Source organism: Tachysurus fulvidraco, chromosome 20 (genome assembly GCF_022655615.1).
Source record: "Tachysurus fulvidraco isolate hzauxx_2018 chromosome 20, HZAU_PFXX_2.0, whole genome shotgun sequence".
In the NCBI taxonomy this organism is placed as follows: domain Eukaryota; kingdom Metazoa; phylum Chordata; class Actinopteri; order Siluriformes; family Bagridae; genus Tachysurus; species Tachysurus fulvidraco.
In genome coordinates, this window is record NC_062537.1 from 5633810 (window position 1) to 5655934 (window position 22125).

Below are 22125 nucleotides of genomic sequence, written 5' to 3' on the forward strand. Positions count from 1 at the left end.
TCACAGGAGAGAAGTGGCGAGAGGCATTGTGTAAAAGAGAAGGGCTGTATGAGGGCTGTATGAGATTGAGAGGTGTAGAAGGCAGCAGGGAAAACACCTTTTTTTTTTTTTGGACTTCTTAGTGGATGGATTTAGCCCTGACCTTTCTGGGTGTAAACATCTCAGGCAGGAGTGCGTTAGGAACAGTCTGAGTCGCACCAGGACAGACGGACGCTGAAGCAGCGTGCAGAGTTACAAGCACATGGCATACACATGGTGCTCTTCACGCCGATTCATTTTCTATACTCAAGATGTCGAGCTGTCTTATCTGGAGAAACCTCACCCCATTCGAGGCAGATAACGTCTCTAAAAGCTCATAGCTCCATTCCAGTCACTTTAAACCGCTTCTCTGAGATGGAGGAAATATCACATTTGTTTCATGTTTACAAAGACTCATTATACATACCTGTACAGTGGCCTCCATAATTATTGGAACGCTTTGTATAAATGAGCATGACATCATCGTCTAAAAGAAACATTGCACACAATGATTTATAAGGTAATGTCTCTTGTGTCTAAACGATGCTCTCATTCCCCATGTCCCTTTTCTTTAGAAATAGAAAGGTTTCAATAAGCTTGCTCAAATGCAGGTTCACTCGGTCATTCATCTCTCTCATTTTTTGGGGAAAACCAAAAAGGCATCCAAGGAAAAAACACCTGATTCTGCACTTTAGAGTCTGGAGGTGGATTACGGGTGCTTTGGGGCTATTTTGTGGCTTCAGTGGGGCTCGTATAAATTTTGCTATTTCAGCCTAAAACCTGCTTGACTATGCCAGGAGATAACAAGCCAAATATAAGGCTTTTTAATGACCATCTCAGTATGCTGATTTCTTGCGGACTATATTAAAGAGGACAGCCTAAGACTATAATGATGCTTGACATGTAAATGGTAAAGATGCTGAAGATGACTTTCAACCCTGTTAGACATTACAGCAATACATTTAGTGATGATGTTCTCTCCAAGGCAAGTGTCCAAAAATACTATAATAAAGGTGGCAGTCATTCTCATGCGTTAGAGCTTAAGCGATCATATATTTCATGTTATTTAATGTTTACATTTGCTCATTTTTTAAATAAGGATACCAATAAAAGCACTGCAATTGCTCGTGAATCTGATTCGAATAAAAAAACCGAACCCTAAAGACATTTAGAGATAAATGCTGATTATTGGTTTTCCTGATGCAGCTGGAGAATGAATATTTTGTCCCTCAGTAGGACCATCCATGATATCAATCCATGATTTCCCTCCTCTCTACATCCAACTAATTAACATTCACCTGCAAGTAACACGTTCATATCCCCGAACGCCTGACAAGCGCCCCATTCCTCCTCCCTTGGACTTTTGTCCCACAGATAAACCATGTCATCAAAGCAAAGTGTAATACTAGATAACGCTCTCCTTCACACTCTTATCCAGCACTTTCTTTTCTTCATTTTTATTTTGCTTTTAATGATATGGTTTTTTTGTGGCGGCAACATTGCATGCAGCATTTCAGACATGTGAGCACCACACAACAGGACCATGACTACCTCCTCCTCGAGGTCATTGTAGCTGAGACGCTGTCTGTGTACCAAACTACTAACTCACTTCCTGTGTCCACTCTCTTGCAGTCACGGGGATGACCTGATTGTAACACCGTTTGCCCAGGTTAGTGCCTGTCGGCTCCTTCAGCAGCGCAGCAGGAGAAATAAAAAAAAAAAATGACAAGGAGATACGACGTTATAGGAAAATAACATTAATAACAAAGTTTCTGATATCACCCAGAAATTGATTATTTTCTTATAACATCATGTCCCACAGCAGTTTGCCTGCAATCATAATGTATTTATTTCTTCATGAATGACACCTAACCTATTTATAATATAATTATGACCAGCATGAGCTCTTTTAGAGAAAATCAGTCACAAACTTGCTGACCAATCAGAATCCAGAGCTGTGGCAGAAAAACACACTATTTATTCATATCTTCTCTGTATAAATAAATATATTTCTAATAAAATATATAATCAAATTAAATAAAACAGATAACGATCTTGGTGTTATAATAATAGTGGTATTTGATGAAATTGGAAGTCTGCTTCAATCCTTTATCAGCTCTGTATAACGTATAACCTGTTGACATCATTCTGGTTTCCTCTCTCCGTACTGTAGGTACTGGCCAGCTTGAGAACGGTACGGAACAATTTTGCAGCGTTAACCAACTTGCAGCAAGAAAGATCCTCAAATAAGTGAGTGCAGTTCTATCAGTGCTAGGTTAGTATGTGGTGCGTACTGTGTACCAGTAAAACTGTGCACGGGATCCATCATCCGGGTTTGGAGACATTCTTCAAAACGTGTGTAATTAAGACATTAAAGTCGACAGGATTATGTATAAAGTGCTTTCTCTTTATCTGGTCATATTGCAGGAGGGCTCCCATGTGTAACCCACCTCCTCTCCAAAAAGCTTCCTTCACAGGTAAGATTTCATTTCGTATTGTGTTATGAATCATGAATGTGACCGACTGTATGAAATGGTACTGTAGGACAGATTGTCATTTGCTTGTAGGATCAATATTAGATATCTCAGGGGGAACAAATAAGCGTTCCGTAACTGATACTATACTGTTCCACAGAAATGTGTTTTTTAGGAGGTTATTTTGTACAAGACACTCAAACCTACAGACCATGTCTGAGTGCCAAACATGCCCTTGTTTCAACTCATGAGATGCCTTTGTGTAGTTTCCGCATCTCACCTGTAGAGGGAGACAAACTACCACTTTTTGGCTTACATGACTAATTCCTCCAGCAGCAGAGGTCCCATCATTAGACCAAGAAAAACTGCTGTTAAGAAAATCCAGTGATTTCATGGTATACTTCCTGTAATGTATATGAGGAATGCAGTATTGAACTGATTAAAAATATGTCTATCCATAAAATCTAATTGGCTTAAATATAACACATCAAATAGACGGTTGATGAAGATGAAGTATTTTTTCACCAAGAATGCACGTTTGTGTGATTACTTGGTAAAAAGATAAAACCCTGACGTATACACTGTTTTCTTGCGTACCACCTCAGCTAAAGCTGGCGCTTCTTGCTACGACTCACAAGATGTGTCGGTCAATCAAAGCTCTCAAAAGATCAGTGGTATTTTATTTGTCAATGAACTGGGAATTTCTGAATTCAGCATGTAATAGCATGCATTTGTTAAGCCTAAGGCTGTTTAAAGGCTTTTATATTGGACTGGAGTCTGTATTTAGAAAGTTATAATGCACTGTTCACACACACACATACCCTTGCTCAATCAGCACTCGGTTATACTGCGAGTCACCTGCAGATACTGATTGATCTGTTGTATTATGAGCTGGGCTTTAAATAGCACCTGTTAAAAATAGCAAGGTTCTGCCCCCTACTTGGCAATGCTGCACTGGAAGGTGAATGGAATAAGAACTAGGAGAGATGAGGCAATGGTTGAGAGAGAGAGAGAGAGAGAGAGAGAGAGAGAGAGAGAGAGAGAGAGAGAGAGAGGCGGATTAGACTGTAGAGAATGATGTCATCTGAACTCTGACGTCACTCATCAACGTCCTCCAGGGACACAGAGAAGCCAGTTTCCACGACGCCGCTTCTTCCCCACTGCTTTCTTGGAAGTGGTTTCTGTGTGTATGTGTGCCATGGATAGTGGTGACGTGCTGTGGGATGGTGTGAGGACGTGCCATCCGGCTGGCACGATGGGCACAGATTCCATGTGTTTCCTGAGTCAAGGAATTTCACACCGTGAAACATTGCCATCCTACCTTATGACTTTAGGACCTACTGCCGTGCATGATTTCATGAACACAGCACCACAGCTCTTAGTCAGAGACGGATCTGGCATTACTACAGGCTTTTAAGCGTCTCGCTGTGAGAGAAAGCAGGATGAGTTCACAGGATTATACAGGAAGTTGGAAAAACCTGCAAGGTGTTTTATTTAATCTTCTCGAATCTGATTGGTCAGGAGGCGTTAATGAATTCACAGGGATTCACTTGAATGGCTAATACTCGCGTAAACGTATTTATACAATCCTTTTTTCAAAGAATTGTTTACATAGCAAGGCTTTCGGTGGCTATGACATTTATTTAGCATTTTCAGAAAGAGCCTAAGCATCACAGGAGAGTCTCCAGAAGGGAGGGCTTTGTGCTTCGCTCCAAGCCACATGGTTTTGTCTTATTAACTCGTCTTAGAAAACAAAAGAGAGGGTGGTGAAGGAACGAATGCCTGTAACATAAGTAATAACAGCCGTCGTCATTGATAAACATAACGATAAATGGATCAAATGTATAATGTGTTCTTTAATACATTTGTTATTGGTTGCAAATTGGGACACCAGTCCATTGAAGGGCACCAGACACACACACACACACACACACACACACACACACACACACACACACACACACATTTTAACACAGCAGAAACCAGACCCAGTAACCCGAGCTCCGAATCAAACTGGGAAATCTGGAGCGGTGAGGCAGTGACCTCCTGCACCACTGTGCCACCCATGGATAATGATGTCTCCATAAAATAATTCCACTCGCAGTGCGTTCTTCCTTTTCTTGTATTTTTAAAGCAGCAGTACATTCACTGGACAGTTTTTTTTTTTTCAGCCTAAATTTGTGGCATGATGACACATATCTGACACACTTGTGCCAGATCTGACCTAACAGCCTGACGTGGGCATCTGCATTAACCTTTTAGTACAAGAAAACTAGGTTTGGAGGTTTTTCTCTTCTCCCAGTCAATCCTGGAGAGAATCCGTTCCAGAGTTTAGAGCTGAGTCTGAGCAGCCTCAGAGTGTTGCACTAAACATGAGAAGAATGCCATTGACGTCAGAGGAGACGCCGTCAGCAAGGACAGTGGTCCCCTGTGCTTACAAACTCTCCTGAGCGATCGCACAGCCTTTCGAAAGGGGGGACAGACTGAAAATAGGGGTGAAAGTCACACGTAGCACAAATGGACCCTTAACACGGCTCTCATTGTCCCTTTCTCTCTCGGCACCTCAGCAGTCCAGCACTTCATTAGCAAATATTTTTGTTTGTTTTGTTTTTTTACACAGAGATAATCATGTCAGGTCTCATCTTAGATATCAGTCATGTACTTACTTTACATTTAAACCCAATGTAATACTCACCTGGCAGAGTGTCCACCTTCAGAGCAGGGCTGTTTTTGCATTATTGTTTGTACAGGCAGTGTATATGTAACGTATATGTGTATGTAAAGCCCTTTTGGAATGTTCCTGTTTAGGGAACAATATATCTAGTGCTTTGGTGATGTTTACATTTGTTTACATTTGTATTGCAGCTTCCTTTCCTGCTGACAGATGCTCAGATTACAGCAGAACACAACTCCAATCCAAAAATCCAGCCCAGCTTTTCTTTTTCTTCCTGTGTCGTGCTCTCCGGGTCTTTAGACTTGGGCTTTCACAGGAAACCGATTGTGTTTTGTGTAAAGCAAAGCCTCTTAAGTCATGCCGCCACGTTGAGGTGCTGCCGAGCTCTTACTGGCTGACTATTTCCTTATTTTTTTTTTTAATTATTTTTTTAAATCAGCTTGTTGATCTTACTCCCTAACAGAGGAGGGACCTTCATCACTGTGCTCCTACAGCTTCATATGGAGGTCTGGTCTTTGGCCAGAAGGAGCTATAGAGGAGGTGCAAGAGAAGTGAGCTCTGCTTTCTGCTCTGCTCCTTTTATTTATTCCTTTTTATTTATTTATTTATTTTTAGAAAGAAGTGCATGACTGAAAGTCGAGAGCTGTCCTCCTGAATTTCTCCCTCTCCTCCAGATCACCACCCTCACCTGATGGACCACTACTGGAGCCTGGTGCTAGTCATGTGTTGGGATGCAGATTTGTTGTCTTAGTCAGTGACGCATCTGGCTCAGACTTTTGTGCATGCGAGCTGTGTGAATTTGCATAGTTAGGGCATGGTGTGCCATCGCTCTGTAGACCAGGATCTGTGCACTGCTGGACACTCACCAGTGTAACTCCTTTTCTCTGATTCATCTGGACTTTTCTGCACTACTCTGGAATAAATGGAAGGGGTTCCCAGGCCCAGGAGTTTCGATTTGTTCCTTCAGCCCTCCTCTTACATGTAGGAGACTTCTTTTTTCATTGTAGCATGAAGAGTCACCCGCGCGTGAAATCCGGACAGCGCGGCATGACCGGGTACGAGACCTCGGCCAGCCCCGTGAAACGTCTCAAAACTGACCACCCCCTCCCCTCCTGTCTTCCCCCAGAGGAGGCCTACCAGAAGCTGGCCACCGAGACACTGGAGGAGCTTGACTGGTGCCTGGACCAGCTGGAGACCCTGCAGACCCGCCACTCTGTCAGCGAGATGGCCTCCAATAAGGTGAGTCAGCCTTCCAGTTTCCACTGTTTGATTGCTGCATATTATTCACTTATTTCAACGTTTTCCCAAAAATGACCAACGTACCCACGAAGGGTCAAGTTCATCAGTTGATATTGTCATTCCTTACATATCCAACCCAAACACAGAGCCTCCAGTGCCATGCTGAACTATGCCAGACAATCCACATCAAATCTGTCTTTCTTATTAAGTTCTAATTACAATTTTTAATTGAATAAAATGAATAAAACCTAACACACATTTCAAGAACCATCAGTTTATGAACACGTTAATTAACCGCACGCATGCCGTCTTTCTACGAGTTATTGTTTTCACTGGTCAGAGCAAGCAGGTAATGTAGGTTTAGCATTGGCTGAGACTTATGAGAGCCTGAGCCAAGATGGCCACCCAAGGGATACGCTGTCTGTCTGGGAAATGTACACAAACCAAATGTAACCTGCGAGACGAAGACGTGCGTCAGGCATGGTTAGGATTCTCCATCACAGGGCTCCAGGATTCATCGTCCCCATCAGCTGACATGACACTCTCATTCGGGAGCTCGCTCTCTCTGCTCTGATAAATGCACCGTTGTCTCAGATCAAAACAGGACAAAATGATTGTGCTGCTATGTGAGTATGGCTGATTGGCTCATCACCATGTGGACAAGTGTGAGTGTGTGTGTGTGTGTGTGTGTGTAGGTTCTTGCACTCTCATCGTCATTTGCATCATATCTCTGACAGTGGCTTCTGTGGAAGTCAGATTGCAGTGGAGTATGTGGTTGTTTACTGTGCGTTGGCTGTCGATGCAGCTTTCTGCTTTGACTGTGGTTACACTGGACTTGAGTGTTGCATTGTGCTCAGTGCTGGGATCGTACAGAGATATATGGATAGACATTATAATGTGTTTAATACAACTGTGATGTTTTGCTCACTGTGGTTAATGCAGGGGGAAGTGGAGCTGTTTGGGGAGAGAGAGAGAGAGAGAGAGAGAGAGAGAGAGAGAGAGAGAGAGGTGGAAAGAAAAAGGAATTCCCACCTATTATTCTGAAGGTCATGCACCATAATCCGCTTTCTGACCACAGTGTGGAATGGATTCAGTATCAGATGCTTGATTAGAATGTTTTCTGTGGCTTTGTCAGAAATGAGCCTAGACTATTATATCAGTCTAGAAAGACCGGGTGCTGTGTGTGCTATCCGGTCCCTTATAGTCCATGTAACAGAGCTGTCCTATAGCTCAACATTAGGCCTCATCACCAGTAAGAGAGCGATGGAGCAGTGCAGCCATTCCTGTCCCAAAATGTAAACCAGGCTTACTCATGTCTGGTTATCTTGTGTCTCTTTTAACACAATAGCCTTGTATTCCTGAACAGAGGAAAAGCAAGATCTTTCTAGGAACCCATAAGCTGGTTTATACAGTACTCCCTAAGCCAGTTTCATTCAAGGAACTATAGCATGTGATTAAGGCATCATAGGGACATTCACAACACACTCATTCCCAGGAACGTAGGGCCTCTCTCTCTCTCTCTCTCTCTCTCTCTCTCTCTCTCTCTCTCTCTCTCTCTCTCTCTCTCTCACTGTCTCTCTCTCTCTCTCTCTCTCTCTCTCTCTCTCACTCTCTCTATCTATCTCTCTCTCTCACTCTCTCTATCTATCTCTCTCTCTCTCTCTCTCTCTCTCTCTCTCTACCCCCCCCCCAAACAAACACACAAATACCCCCTTAATTTATACTTCTTCACTTCAATCCTCCCCCAAATTCATCCTTCCAGGTATAAGGTTTTATTTAGTACGTTACATACTCGTACATTTACGTTTTACTAGATTATATTTCCTAACTCCATTCATTTGTACATTAATTTGTTCCCCTCCAACTCCATAAATGTGTGCTTCCTACATCCCATAATTTACACTTATTATTTTCTAGCAATTGTATGTTTCTTATCAAACAAATGCTGTCTCCTAACATATTTATTTAGTTTCAATATCCACACTGTGTCGAATCTTGTTTGCTGTCCGTTTATCAACATCGCCGTCCGTGTATTGTACGTATTGCCGTCGAGCTGTTTACATTATGGCAGATTTATACACACGGCGTAACCTAGGAGATCATTTCCTGTTTTGTATTACGCAGACACATCTTTTAAAACCTTTTTGCCGTGCTTTAGATCTAACATTTCTGTCTTTACTTTAGATGGTATCTTAAACGGTGGAGTTGCTCTAATATACATAAAGATCCTTTTTCATGATACGTTTCTGGGGCCGTGTATCAGGTGTTATATCAAACCGATAATGTTCTGTTGAAATGATCTTAGTAAAACAACATTACCACTGTTTCTTATTTGCACTTCTGCACAAACACACACACACACACACACACACACACACACACACACATTCTGCTGGAACGATCTCTATGCAAAGGATCTATGTAAATGTAATAGCAAAGAGTGTACATAAATAATACGTTTGGATGTAACAGAAACATGCTGTTGTGGCATCATACATGACATTATCACTTAAAAATAAAAACCCAAACCAAAAAAAATGTTATTCGCAAAGAAGCAAAACACTTCTGATTCAATACTCTCGTGTGTTTGTAGTTGCAGTATCGATACCTGATTGTTTAGTCTGTTTCAATAAACAGTGTTTGGATCTTAGCGTTGTAGCTTGAAACATTTACAGTACATTCTCACTGTAGCGCGACAGCTCTGGACCAATCAAAAGCATGGCTGCTCTGTGGCTCCTCCTCCTCATCTCCTGCCTGTTTCATATCTGTCCTTAAGCGCATCAAGCATGCTGCTGAAATGCTGGAATCAGCCAAGCGCACTGCATGCTGATTAACTGAATACCTACGCACACACACACACACACACACACATACACACTCACAAAAACACCCACATAAACTGCAACAAACACACCCGCTCTGTTACAGAGGAGGCCCAAGCATGATCCTACATGCTCACAGTTGCTATGGAAACACAACAAACTGAGCCACCGGTAGAGTGGGGGGTGGGGGGTGGGGGGGCAGACAGAGAGAAAACAGAGCTGGAGCTAGAGAGAGGTCTAGGTCTTCTGTCTCTCCATCCTACACATATATTCACATATATTAGTAATGAATGAGTATGATTTACAATAAAGGGTTATAATAAGATTCAGAAGAGAGCAGGGGTGGTTTTTGGTGTGATGATTCAGGGAACGTATGACTCAGAAGTAAGACACATATGCGGATATCCCTTTTCAGTGATGCTGGGACTCCGGTAGACTGCCTTTCGCCAGGAAAGATATCTGATAACATCTTAAGTCGTTCACCGTTTCACTATTTTAGAGCAGACCATAAACAAGTCTGACTCTTCCAGAGGAGCAGAGAATCCGAACCTCGTTTTCAGACTCAATCCCAGTTTATTGTAGCAACAGCTTTAATCAAATAAGCACCGGCCTTCGTGTTCGTTGTTGCTGTTGTTTGCCTGATAAGTTAAAAAAGTGTTATTTTCTATAAGTGAGAGTTTAAAGCCAAGTCAGAAAACATTCCACTGATGTTTACACACTGCTCTCATTTATACTGTATACTGATGACCGTAAGCTGATTGTAGGCCAATATGAATTGTTCATGTATCTTTCCTCATGTCACTGTTTAACAATGTAGTTACATTTAACAGAAACAAAACTCTTTGCATATCTTGGTTTCCATGTACTGTAGATTATAGCTGATATTAGGTTAATGGGTGATTCAGTGTATGAGCAAACCTGAAATGTCCTTCTTCTCTGCTCTGAGGTCAGGTGAGAAACACTCCTCACTACACAGCGGACTATATTCCGCCACGGCGTTATCACCATGTTGATTCCGTATTGATTTTCACAACTGGAGATATCACATAACAGAAAACAAAACCTGTCCAGTCTTCCAAGGACTAACTATTTATAGCTATAGGTAGAAATAACACATAAGAGCTATCCTATATTTACACTACATTGAAATGTAACAGGGTTAAAAAATAGTAATAATAATAATAAAAAAAAAATATACGTTTTTTTTAGACACTTTCACTCGACGTTGTTTCTCTCTTATCAAAACGGAAACAAAAGAATCTTTCATGCATAAAAATCAGATGTAAGTATAAGAATTATTCATACAGTTTTTCTGCTAGTTAAAAATAAAAAATAAAAAAGTATGAAATCTTGAGTTTATTATTTGGCAGCAGTGCTGTTACGCTGTTAGTGTTCCCGTCTACCTCCGTGTTACCACATGCCACACCCTGCAGATTATGAAGCTGGTGGGTCTTTGTGCCTGGATACAAACCCAAAGCTGAAGAAAAGCAAAGTACAGAGAAAAGCAGGGAGAGAGAGAGAGAGAGAGAGAGAGAGAGAGAGAGATGACCGCAGACCACTCCTCCTTCCAGTACTGTGGCTGAGTGCTGAGAGGCATTCGGGTTCTGCACACACACGCTGTGGTACAGGAGTCGCTGCCACTCCGCTGCTTCACTTCAGAGCCTTAACCACAAGGAAGGAAAAGCCAAGCCATGGAGTTCTCAAAGACGCCGCCGCTGGCTTTAATCAAAGCCACCCGAGCTCCAGATGAGTCCAGAGCCTCAGCCTGCTCCAGAAATCACCACACTCCCCTTCGCAGTAAACCGCAGAGGCCTGGTGCCCTCTCAAAAACAGCTACAGCAGGACCGACGTGCAGCACTTGCATTGTGTTACTGGTAGTCGGTGGCTTCACTGAAATGTACTGGGTGCAGGCGATTAGGAAAATGTAGGAAAATAGATCAAATGTAACCATGACAGGAAGCATTTAGCTTTTTATTTCAGAACATTCCTCCTGTTCATGCTGTCGGACTGATACTGGCGTCCGATTTGCGTTTAATTCATGATCACTACTCACTCTGGCAGTGACAGCAAAAATGCTGACTGATCTGATTCCACACGGTTCTGAGGAAGTAAAACATGTCATTATAATACACAACTACTAGTCTGTTTACAATACTCACATAAAAAGAGCCAGATGTGTATGGGTGTGTGTCTTAACGTGTGTAGTGCAACTTACGAGATAAAAAAGCCACGCAGGGGCATGTGCTGTGCATTTTGGGCTTTTATCATAAAGTCACTTTATCCGTTATTTATTTCTAGCATATAAACTTACTAGCCACTTTATTAGACTTGATGCATTTGGTAGGGATTCGGGTCGAGGACGTTTTTTTGCATGCACAATTTTCAGGTTAGGATCGTCACCCTGCCTCATGATAATCAAATACTAGAGATTAGACTCGTGCCATTGACTCGTGCTAATGAACAGATCCGTCCAGCTGCTCAGAGATTTCTTGAGATATAGTTTTAGTTTTGAGGTGACCTTCCAGTACGCCAATGGAGAACACGTCTTTGCCCAGCATCTGTAAGCATGATTCATTGTTCACAGCCAGACCCCACGGCTGTTCTTCAATATGTACGCCTTTATGGTTTCACTGTCTATCGCTCCTCTCAAGCACATTATACACTCACTTTGCATAGAGGACCTACAGTGACGCAAACGCTCATATAAGAGCTGTGTTCTTCAGCCCAGCTCTGACCACGCTATACCATGCAGCGTTCAGCCACATATTCAAATAGGCAAAGACGATACAATAAAACTAGCTGCTGGCCATCGACTTAATAAAGGGCCTTGTGATAGCTTCATTTGTTTTCCAAATGAACTCTTGGGTGATGCGTGTGAAAGATTTGCGGCCAGGTTAAATGAATTCCAGGTGGGGTCTTTGCTATCTCCATATGAATGTGCCACTGTTGTTGTTGTTGTTGTTGTTGTTGTTGTTGTTTCTTTGCTTTCATTACATTGGGCTCTAATATTGAATGAGAGCATGTTGTGTTCTGTTCATTCAGCTTTGATATGTAAATGGAATTTCATCTGCAATTTAGATCATCATCATGTGAAAGATTAAGTAGCACTTAGTTAAGTTGTTTTCGATTTTGTAGTCTACAGAATATTTGTGGATTCATCCATTTGGTGGTTGAGGGGGGAAAAAAAGCATGTACAGTATATGTGTTATGAGTTAAGAGACAGGGTAGGAGATAATGGTAATGCCTGTACTTAATGCACTCCTCCATCAGCATGCCTTAACCACTCCATCCCTCTCCTCGGGCTGTAATCAGTGCTGATTGGCTGCTCGTGGGCTCAGGCTGCATCCAATACCAGCGCAGTCCCTTATTTGGAAGGTGTCGACAGGACTGATGCTTTTTTTTCCTCCACAAGCACACCATCCTCCCTTTCCTGCCATTTTTTCACGACACAAGCGAGAAAATATGATCGACCTGCTCCAAGCCAGCAGTTATTTGACGCTTCCGTATTATCAAAAGTCTTTTCACTGACTATCTTTTTTTTTATTTTTTTTATCTCCTTTTTGCCTGAGATAATGAACAAAAGCTGATCTACGGATTTATATATATATATTTTTTTTTTCCAAATTTTTATTATTCTTTATATGTGATCTGGCTGCTTGCGAAAATGCCTGAAGCAAATTATTTGCTCTCTGTCTCATTGGGATATATAAAGGTATGGCATATTGATTCTTCCTAAAGATATGTACTGTATTACCAGCTGTCTTCCTGGTTTGTCGTGCGGTCCTTAGCCACGGTGCTCTGCATTGGTTTGACAACCTGTGAATTACAAAGCCGTAAATTATAAAGTTTGCATCGATAATGTATTCAAAGGGAAATTCTTTTTAATTCAATTTCATTTATAGTGTTTCAGTCAGGATGATTTCTTTTACTTTCACTGGTCTTAAAAGGCAAGAATTCAATTTATGACAGGTTTTCTACTGTGTATATATATATATATATATACCTCATAATGTGATAGAATATAGAAACGAAAGTAAAGGGAAAAAAAGAATTCTGTTTATACCGTGCATTAATGGTAGTGCATTAATTAATTTATTGTTGTTCAATGTTTATTGAAGGATGTAAGATTGTAGAAAATATGGCTGCTAATCTGGTTTCATTCATTCATTCATCTTCACAAAAACGTTTGTCTGGCTTTCACTGGATCCAGAGCTTATTCTGGAAACACTAGGCATGAGGAAAGAGTATACCCTGGATCCACACACACACACACACACACACACACACACACACACACACACACACACACACACACACACACACACACACACACACACACACACACACACACACACACACACACACACATTTATTCACACCAAGAGACATTTGTAACATACATGCCTTTACTGGGTAGGTGAGAGTAAACTGGACGAGTCCCACAGACTCCCATAGACATGAAACTCAACACTATTTCTGTATCTTCCTGTCACCCCTGATTAATATATCTGTCTATGCTTCTTTGCTCCAGTTCAAGAGGATGCTGAACAGGGAGCTCACCCACCTGTCTGAGATGAGCCGATCCGGAAACCAGGTCTCCGAGTTCATCTCCAGCACCTTCCTGGGTAAGTTCATGCCACCGAACCTCATCAGGTCTCAAAGAATCGCACCCTTACTAACATCAGAACATGATTTCTGTGAAAACAGCTTTCCCTCGTGCAAACTTTCACGAAGCGGAATGTGATAGGAAACCATTTAAGGGTGCACTGATTGCTCTCTCTGCTCTCACCCACAGACAAGCAGCATGACGTGGAGATGCCCTCACCTCAAAATCAGAAGGAGAAGGAGAAGAAAAAAAAGCCCATGTCACAAATAAGCGGTGTGAAGAAGCTCATGCACAGTACCAGCCTCACCAACTCTAACATCCCTCGCTTTGGGGTCAAAACAGATACCGAAGACTCCTTAGCCAAGGTGAAATACGCAGGGTTTTGTTAGCGTTCCCTCAACCCACTCATAGCCAGAATAAGCTAACTGCTTGTGGATATACAACAGAGAGCCTTGTAGGAAGGTTGCTATTCCGTCACATAAGACATAAATTTACAAATATTTTCATTTCATCGCAGGAACTGGAAGACGTAAACAAATGGGGCCTTAATGTTTTCCTAGTCACAGAGTTTTCTGGAAACAGGCCGTTAACAGTGATGATGTACACAATCTTTCAGGTAAGACCTTTCTATAAATCCACTCCTCTATCTTTACAATTCCTGTCCAGATCTCCAAGCTAATCTTACCTTCTGTCTACCACCAGGAGAGAGACTTGCTGAAGACATTTAAAATTCCATTAGACACTTTTATAACCTACCTGATGACCTTAGAAGACCATTACCATGCAGACGTGGCGTATCATAATAACATTCATGCTGCTGACGTAACGCAGTCCACACACGTGCTGCTCTCCACGCCTGCTTTAGAGGTAAACCTGGCCAGCAGCAGCCTTTTTCAAGGCATTATTATCGGGTAGTTTTTGTCCTTCTAGGAAAACTGAAATAGATACGATGCACGTGAGAACCTGTTAAAGACTTGGGTGAAGCAGGCTTTCTAATTTTGGTTCTACACTTTTCATCCCCACAGGCTGTTTTCACAGACCTCGAGATTCTTGCTGCCATTTTTGCTAGTGCTATTCATGACGTTGACCACCCGGGTGTCTCGAACCAGTTCCTCATTAACACCAGTGAGTATTTTTTCCTCATATCATGGACAGAAATAGTTCCCTTCCCACGCCTTCCATTATCGTGTGAGACGAGGCTTTGTGGCATGCGTGATTTTTATTTTTATTTTCTTCGGATCCGAAGTCCATCGCACCTCAGATGTTCCCACCTACAGTACAAGCCGTACTTCACATTTAGACACACGGCTCCATGCGAGACAGGAAGTGACTTTCAGTAAAAAAAAGAAAAAAGAAAAACCTGTGTTAAAGGCAGGTTCCATCTGGCTTCTGATATTTGCAGAAGATTCTTTTCTCACAAAGCGAACTCCCGATCCCAAAGCGTGCTTAGAACTGGGGAATCTGTGTTGTGTCATTAATGACAGTTATCATGATCATGAGTCATACAGTGGGTTTGGGAACAGGTGATAGCCTCGCCGATAGTACCGTGCACTGCATTTGGGTTCACTGACCCCGCAGATCAATCTAGTCACCAAGATATATGACCTAATGCGAGGATTTACCTCATCTTACCCCCACAGTGTGACATAAGTAGTAAGGAGCAGAGCTGTTGTAAGTGCTACCTATTTAAATCGCTATTTACACCCCACACACACACACATACACACACACACGCACGAGTCATCTATCTATTCCAGCCTGTATAAATAGTAATATATGGCCCAGCTAACTAGCACAGTTTCCTGAAATGTCTAGAAGCAGAATGTCATGCTAGGCGGATTTATCGTATCACCTTAAAGACATTTATTAAACTCTTGGGTTTCACACGATTATCTGATAAACTTAAGTTTAATGATGTTGTACATAAAGTTCCATGAGTCAGGGCTATGAACATGTATGTGTGTGTGTGTGTGTGTGTGTGTGTGTGTGTGTGTGTGTGTGTGTGTGTGTGTGTGTGTGTGTGTGTGTGTGTGTGTGTGTGTGTGTAGACTCTGAGTTGGCCCTCATGTACAATGACTCATCAGTGCTGGAGAACCATCATCTGGCTGTTGGCTTTAAGCTGCTCCAGGAAGAGAACTGTGACATCTTCCAGAACCTTACCAAAAAACAGAGACAATCCCTCCGGAAGATGGTGATTGACATCGTAAGTGCATCTGACTGTATCCAGATCAATGCGGTATAAACAATAAAGTCTTAGTCTTAATTCTTTGGTGCCTTCTTTTTTTTCTCCTTCTAAACTCTAGGTATTAGCCACTGATATGTCGAAACACATGAACCTACTAGCTGACTTGAAAACGATGGTGGAGACAAAGAAAGTGACCAGTTCTGGAGTCCTGCTGTTGGATAATTATTCCGACAGGATACAAGTAAGATTTCTGCTCATTACTGTGTATGCCGTTGTACATGATTTTAGCAGATTGTGTTAAACAACGAATGGCCAAAAGTGTGGACACTTGACCATGTCCTTGTTATGCTGTTATAACTGACTAGATTTTCAGGCATTTCTGTGGGGATTTATAGCCATACAACCACAATGGCATTAGGGGGGGTTTAGTGGAGCTGAGTTTATGGCAATAGAAGTCTTTATAAGTCTCATTTTGTTCAGGTTTAGGCTCGAGTCCTTGGTTCCAGAGACTCTACAACATCTCAGTGCTTCCACCTTTCTAGTGAAAGGCCTACATATTAGTGTGATGGTCACGTGTCCCCATACACTTGGTCAGAGAAAATATATATAGTGTCCAAAACAAGGTCAGACATGAGCACAGGCTTTGTATAGATCCAGTGATTGAGAATTCATGGATGGATTGATAGCTGGACAAATGGACACTTACTGATTGTGTAAAAGACATTGAGGGTGAAACGCAGCACGACATAAATATTAAATAGTAAGGAGTAAAAGAAGACACACTTTATATGGAAGATACAAGATATAGAAGTCATCAGTATTTTCTCTCTGCTCCTATTTGAAACTAATCCCAATACGTTTAAAGCCATGATTGTAACATTATGACATCGCTGCGTTGGATTAACAGCGCTGTCGGATTCCTGGTTCTGGGAGAATCGAAGGTGTCGTTTATTTTAATCTAACAGCAGCTCTGACAGTTTCGGCTACAAGGTTTAAATCACTGCTCGTATTCTAATAAGCTGTTGGTTCTCTAGTGTTAGGACACGTACTGTATGTCAGATATTATACATAAGCATATCGTCGCTGTCCATCAGAATCCTCGTATCTCCAAAACCATTATTTTTCAGTAAATTAAAAAAAGGCCGTATCTTATCTGCAATGCGCTAAATTCCAAGCACCAGAACTAGCGGGGTCCAGATTTTTTTTTCTTTGAGCCCAGTGTTTTGAAGACATTTACCTCAGAAGACGTGTTGATTCGTTGCGACTCTTAATCTTGAGGATATGCCGCGAAGCTCTCCCGCGGAGTGAAGAAGAGGTGGACAGTTGAAGTGTCCGAGGGAGTTAAGAGATTTGCGCTCAAGCTATTTTCAGGACTTTCGATTGGTTAATAACTTGTAAAAATAACAGACCCACGTGGGGACTGACCAATAGCATCGATATGTGAAAAAATATGAAATTGACAAAATTTGGACATACGAGGTTTGTGCCCGACAGCAACGATATTAAGATATGTGGAACTGCTGCTCTAGACAAATGTTCTGTGAGATGTTTATTGGAAGTCTAAGAATAAAAAGTGAAGCTGTTAGAAGACACGTTATAAGGTACTAACTTGTTTTGGAGAAGTTCTTCAAGGAATAAAGATTTTAGTTGTTGGCAAACGATGTGTGTGTGTGTGTGTGTGTGTGTGTGTGTGTGTGTGTGTGTGTGTGTGTGTGTGTGTGTGTGTGTGTGTGTGTGATTGTGCCCTACGATAGACTGGCATCCTGCCCAGGGTGTACTCTGCCTTGTACCCTGAGTCTCCTGGGACAGGCTCCAGGTTCCCCATAAACCCAGCAGGATAAGCAGTGTAGAGGGAGGGAGGATGGATGGATGGATGGATGGATGGATGGATGGATGGATGGATGGATGGATGGATGGATGGATGGATGGATGGATGGATGGATGGATGGATGGATGGATTAAAACTTAAATATGAACAGTGTTTGCATTTCACATGACACACTAGATCATTTAGTTCCCTTTCCTGTAACAGTGCACCCTGATATATTGATGTCAGAAATAGCAGAGAATGGGATTAAAGGCAGTTCTGAACAGGCATCTGAGCTGAACCAGAGCTTGAACTCATGACCTTCTGATCAGTAACCCGGAGTCACCGCACTGATGATGAGGATGTTGATAAAGGCTCATTTCCTAACAGTGTATTTGTTGTATTTGATGTATAACAGGTGCTCCAGAACATGGTACACTGTGCAGACCTGAGTAACCCAACCAAACCACTGCAGCTGTACCGCCAGTGGACAGACCGCATCATGGAGGAGTTCTTCAGTCAAGGTGACCGGGAGAGGGAGCGAGGCATGGAGATCAGTCCCATGTGTGACAAACACAATGCCTCGGTGGAGAAATCCCAGGTACTGCATTTACACCCATCATACTGTACATTGCTTTCTGACTTTATCCAGATAGTCTAGTGCATGTGTCCCTATACTGTACGTCCTGTCAACATCCTGTCAGGTGACCTGCACATCAACATGCCCAGTACACTGTGTGTCACAAAGCAACCATTCATATCATGGACTCTTGTCAATAACTAACAGTAAATTTACAGATAAGTTTCCTGGACAAAATGAGTCACTCCTTCTTCAGTGAATGTCAGTGCAGTTTAGCAAGAAAGTGGAGGTTGCTTTTTTTTTTGTGCACGCAGAACACAAGACGAACACTCCTATGTTTCACAACTGTAGTGTGCAAATGTGTGTTTGTGGGATTTGTTTGACAAGCATGTCGGAACACCGGGACGTTTTAACGGGCTGCAAATTATGGGAGATTCAGGCTCGGTAACTGAAAAGCGAACCGATGAACTGTAAGAAATTCTTGGTGGAAATGTAGGCTCGGCCATTTTACAGTGTTCCTAAATGTTTGCCACATGACCCACACAGATTTGGCCCTCTGTGCTCAAGCGTGGTTTCCTGGAACGTGTGAATGTCAGAGTTGTGTTCTGCTTGTACACGAATCATAAACATTTACAGTCCACTAAAACAGCTTCATGCTAAGTTACACTTGCCTATTGATATTGAATTATAAGCCACTGCTATTGGTGGATGCAAGCAATTATTTATTTTTTTATTTTTTTATTTTTTTAGAATACACGTAATAATGTCTCAGCACTGGGATTTGTGAAGTGTGAAGTGTTGTGCGTTTCTTTGTGAGAGCTAGAAGGTTTGTCTTAATCTAGTCTCATGTCGGCCGTTGCTGTAGGTGGGCTTTATCGATTACATCGTCCACCCTCTGTGGGAGACATGGGCCGACTTGGTGCACCCGGACGCTCAGGACATCCTGGACACGCTGGAGGACAACAGAGAGTGGTACCAGAGCACCATCCCGCAGAGCCCTTCTCCTGCACCAGAACAGAACGACGAGAGCGGACGACCCGCTGCGCCGAACGCCACAGACAAGTTCCAGTTCGAGCTGACTCTGGAGGAGGACGGAGAAACCGACACGGAGAAGGACAGCGGAAGTCAGGCTGAGGAAGAGGAGGAGGAAGAGGAAGAGGAGGACGAGGACGAGGACTCCAAAACACTCTGCACTCAGAACTCTGAGTGTACTGAGAACCCGCTGGATGAGCAGGCAGAGGGAGAGGAGGAGGAGGAGGAGGAGGAGGAAGGGCAGGCGTGTGAGGATGCTTCTGTAGAACCGAGTATGGTAGAGGAAGAGGAGGATGAGGAGGAGGAAGGAACGTAGCAGTGCAAGACACATTCACTCACTGCTAATCATGTCTCAGTGAAACGCACAGGCGGAGGGATGATTAATAAACGGCGGGAGGAGGACAGTTCCAAAGCGCACCTTGCACTCCACAACCTCGGCCGCTGCTGTCTCCCGGACACACGAGGACACACGAGGACACACACACACTCTGGTACATTGTCCTTTTTTGCACTCAGGAATAACATTTGATTTTTCTTTGCTGTCTTACATGTTTACCCTAAAACCCCCCCTGCTTCCTCCCAAGTCTGCGCTCCTTGGCCCTTATTTGAGGGTCCTCTGTGTGTGTGTGTGTGTGTGTGTGTGTGTGTGTGTGTGTGTGTGTGTGTGTGTGTGTGTGTCTGCTCAAACTGGCACATGGTTGGAAGCTAAACCACTGTGCTTTCATCCCCTTCATGTGGGCAGCAGTAAGAAAGATCTGAAAGTCTCACACACACACACACACACACACACACACACACACACACACATGGAGCAGTGAAGAAATATGGACTGCAGCAGCTACGGCCACGGGGGAAATGGGAAATTTATTGGAATGTGTTCTCTGGCTTTTTTTTTTACATTTAAGTCTTCCTGAAAACCCGACTAAAAACACACACACACACACACACACACACACACACACAGTGCTGTCATGGCCTCCTTGCATTTTTTTGTTGTTGTCTGTTTGTTTTACACGGATGCTCGTTTTCTTACTAAAACAGCAAGAGCAAAGAAAAGCTCTAGTGACGAGTAACTTGCAAGTATGTGTGTATGTTGTGCGTCGGGTTTTAGTGCGTTACCTTAATAACGTTATTCAACACTGCTGGGTCTGTTTCATTAACTGCACACAATCTGTTCGGTGAAGTTTCATTCCTATTTCTGTCCTTCTCCTTTCATACAGATAATACACCTCAACACTTACCTCTAATGAGCCTCAGCCACAACTGACTTTTCTCTTTTTTTTCCCCCCACAGAGCAAAACGTACGTTGTTTCTTTTGGACGCACGTTTTTAAACGAACCTCATTGTCTCACAGTTACATTACACACACGTTGCCAGGAACGCAGACGAGGCCATTAGATCAAACCCCTTTTTTTTGTCCTGTTTCCTGTTACACAAACATTTTAGACTGTTTTTTTTCCCTCTAACATCCTGTGTTGGGTTTGTCTTGCGTCAGATGTCATTTAACATTTACTTTTCTACGAGACAAGCAATTTTCCGAGACACGTGAACTGTACATTTCAGTGTGTTAGAAGCTGGGGCTTTTCTAACCCACCCTCGTGCTCCTTATGATATATGCCTTTTACATTTGAACTCCACTGGATCTCGTCGACAAACATGGCACGTGTTGTGCGTACGCCAGAAAGTTTTTCCATTCGAACAGAACTAGCTAGATTAAAGGTCTAGCTGAAACCATTGAGGCAATTGTCATTGATCGCAGACGCAACGCTGCGCGCCGGCGTGTTTGTGCTGAGGGTCACACATCAGACCGAGAGCTTTCTTAGGGCTAGAATACAACTCGACTCTCCCTCTTCATGCCAAACCCACACTCGCACACTGTTCTTGCACTATAGGACTCTCAGCACTTAGCCAATGGCTCTTCATTTCTCTCTATTTATATGTTTATGGTTTTATTTATTGGTTTTAGTTGCTGTACATACAAAGCAGTACTGTAGAACATGAACTGTAGCATAAACGGCGTGTTACTTGCAAGTTACTTTCTCTCTCTCTCTCTCTATCTCTCGCTTTCACTCTGTCTCTCTCTCTCTCACACTGTCTCTCTGTCTCTGTCTCTCTCTCTCACACTGTCTCTCTGTCTCTCTCTCTCGCTTTCACTCTGTCTCTCTCTCTCTCACACTGTCTCTCTGTCTCTGTCTCTCTCTCTCACACTGTCTCTCTGTCTCTCTCTCTCGCTTTCACTCTGTCTCTCTCTCTCTCACTCTGTCTCTGTCTCTCTCTCTCACACTGTCTCTCTGTCTCTCTCTCTCGCTTTCACTCTGTCTCTCTCTCACACTGTCTCTCTCTATATCTCTCTCTCTCTCTCTCTCTACTCTCACACTGTCTCTCTCTCTTGCCTTTCACATTCTCTCTCTGTCTCTCTCTCTCTCTCTCTCTCTCTCTCCCTTCCTCCCCACATGGTGAGTGTGTACGCAGAACAAACTTTTTTAAGGAGAAGATTCTTCACCAAAACTTGAATCCTGGCTTTTAAGTAGTAGTGATTTTAATTTTTTAGTAATACTTTTTTTTTTTTTTCTTTTTAATGTGCCATGTTGTTTTTATTTTTTTTTTCCTCGCCTCACCAAAATGACCTTACCTGTTATGGGTTTCGTTTTGTCTCTGTTTACAGACATGTATTTATTGCATTGTACA

General features: G+C 42.6%; 1 protein-coding gene across 12 annotated transcripts in view; it reads left to right on the forward strand.

Moving 5' to 3' along the window:
• Window positions 1-20663, forward strand: part of LOC113638365 (cAMP-specific 3',5'-cyclic phosphodiesterase 4D-like) — a 149514-nt gene extending 128851 nt beyond the window's left edge. For 10 of the 12 annotated variants that reach the window (XM_027139440.2, XM_027139437.2, XM_027139436.2 and 7 more), the window contains 13 exons: window positions 1651-1687; window positions 2192-2268; window positions 2446-2495; window positions 6293-6405; window positions 13759-13852; window positions 14023-14198; window positions 14351-14449; window positions 14536-14700; window positions 14859-14958; window positions 15882-16036; window positions 16137-16259; window positions 18244-18426; window positions 19271-20663. In XM_027139440.2, the coding sequence (XP_026995241.2) occupies window positions 1651-1687; window positions 2192-2268; window positions 2446-2495; window positions 6293-6405; window positions 13759-13852; window positions 14023-14198; window positions 14351-14449; window positions 14536-14700; window positions 14859-14958; window positions 15882-16036; window positions 16137-16259; window positions 18244-18426; window positions 19271-19753 (1855 nt within the window). In that variant the 3' untranslated portion in view covers window positions 19754-20663. Of the gene's footprint in view, window positions 1-1650; window positions 1688-2191; window positions 2269-2445; window positions 2496-5793; window positions 6148-6292; window positions 6406-12876; window positions 12940-13758; window positions 13853-14022; window positions 14199-14350; window positions 14450-14535; window positions 14701-14858; window positions 14959-15881; window positions 16037-16136; window positions 16260-18243; window positions 18427-19270 lie in introns of those variants that run through there. The other 2 variants (XM_027139449.2, XM_047804742.1) reach the window with 2 other exon arrangements.
• Window positions 20664-22125: the final 1462 nt, after the last annotated feature.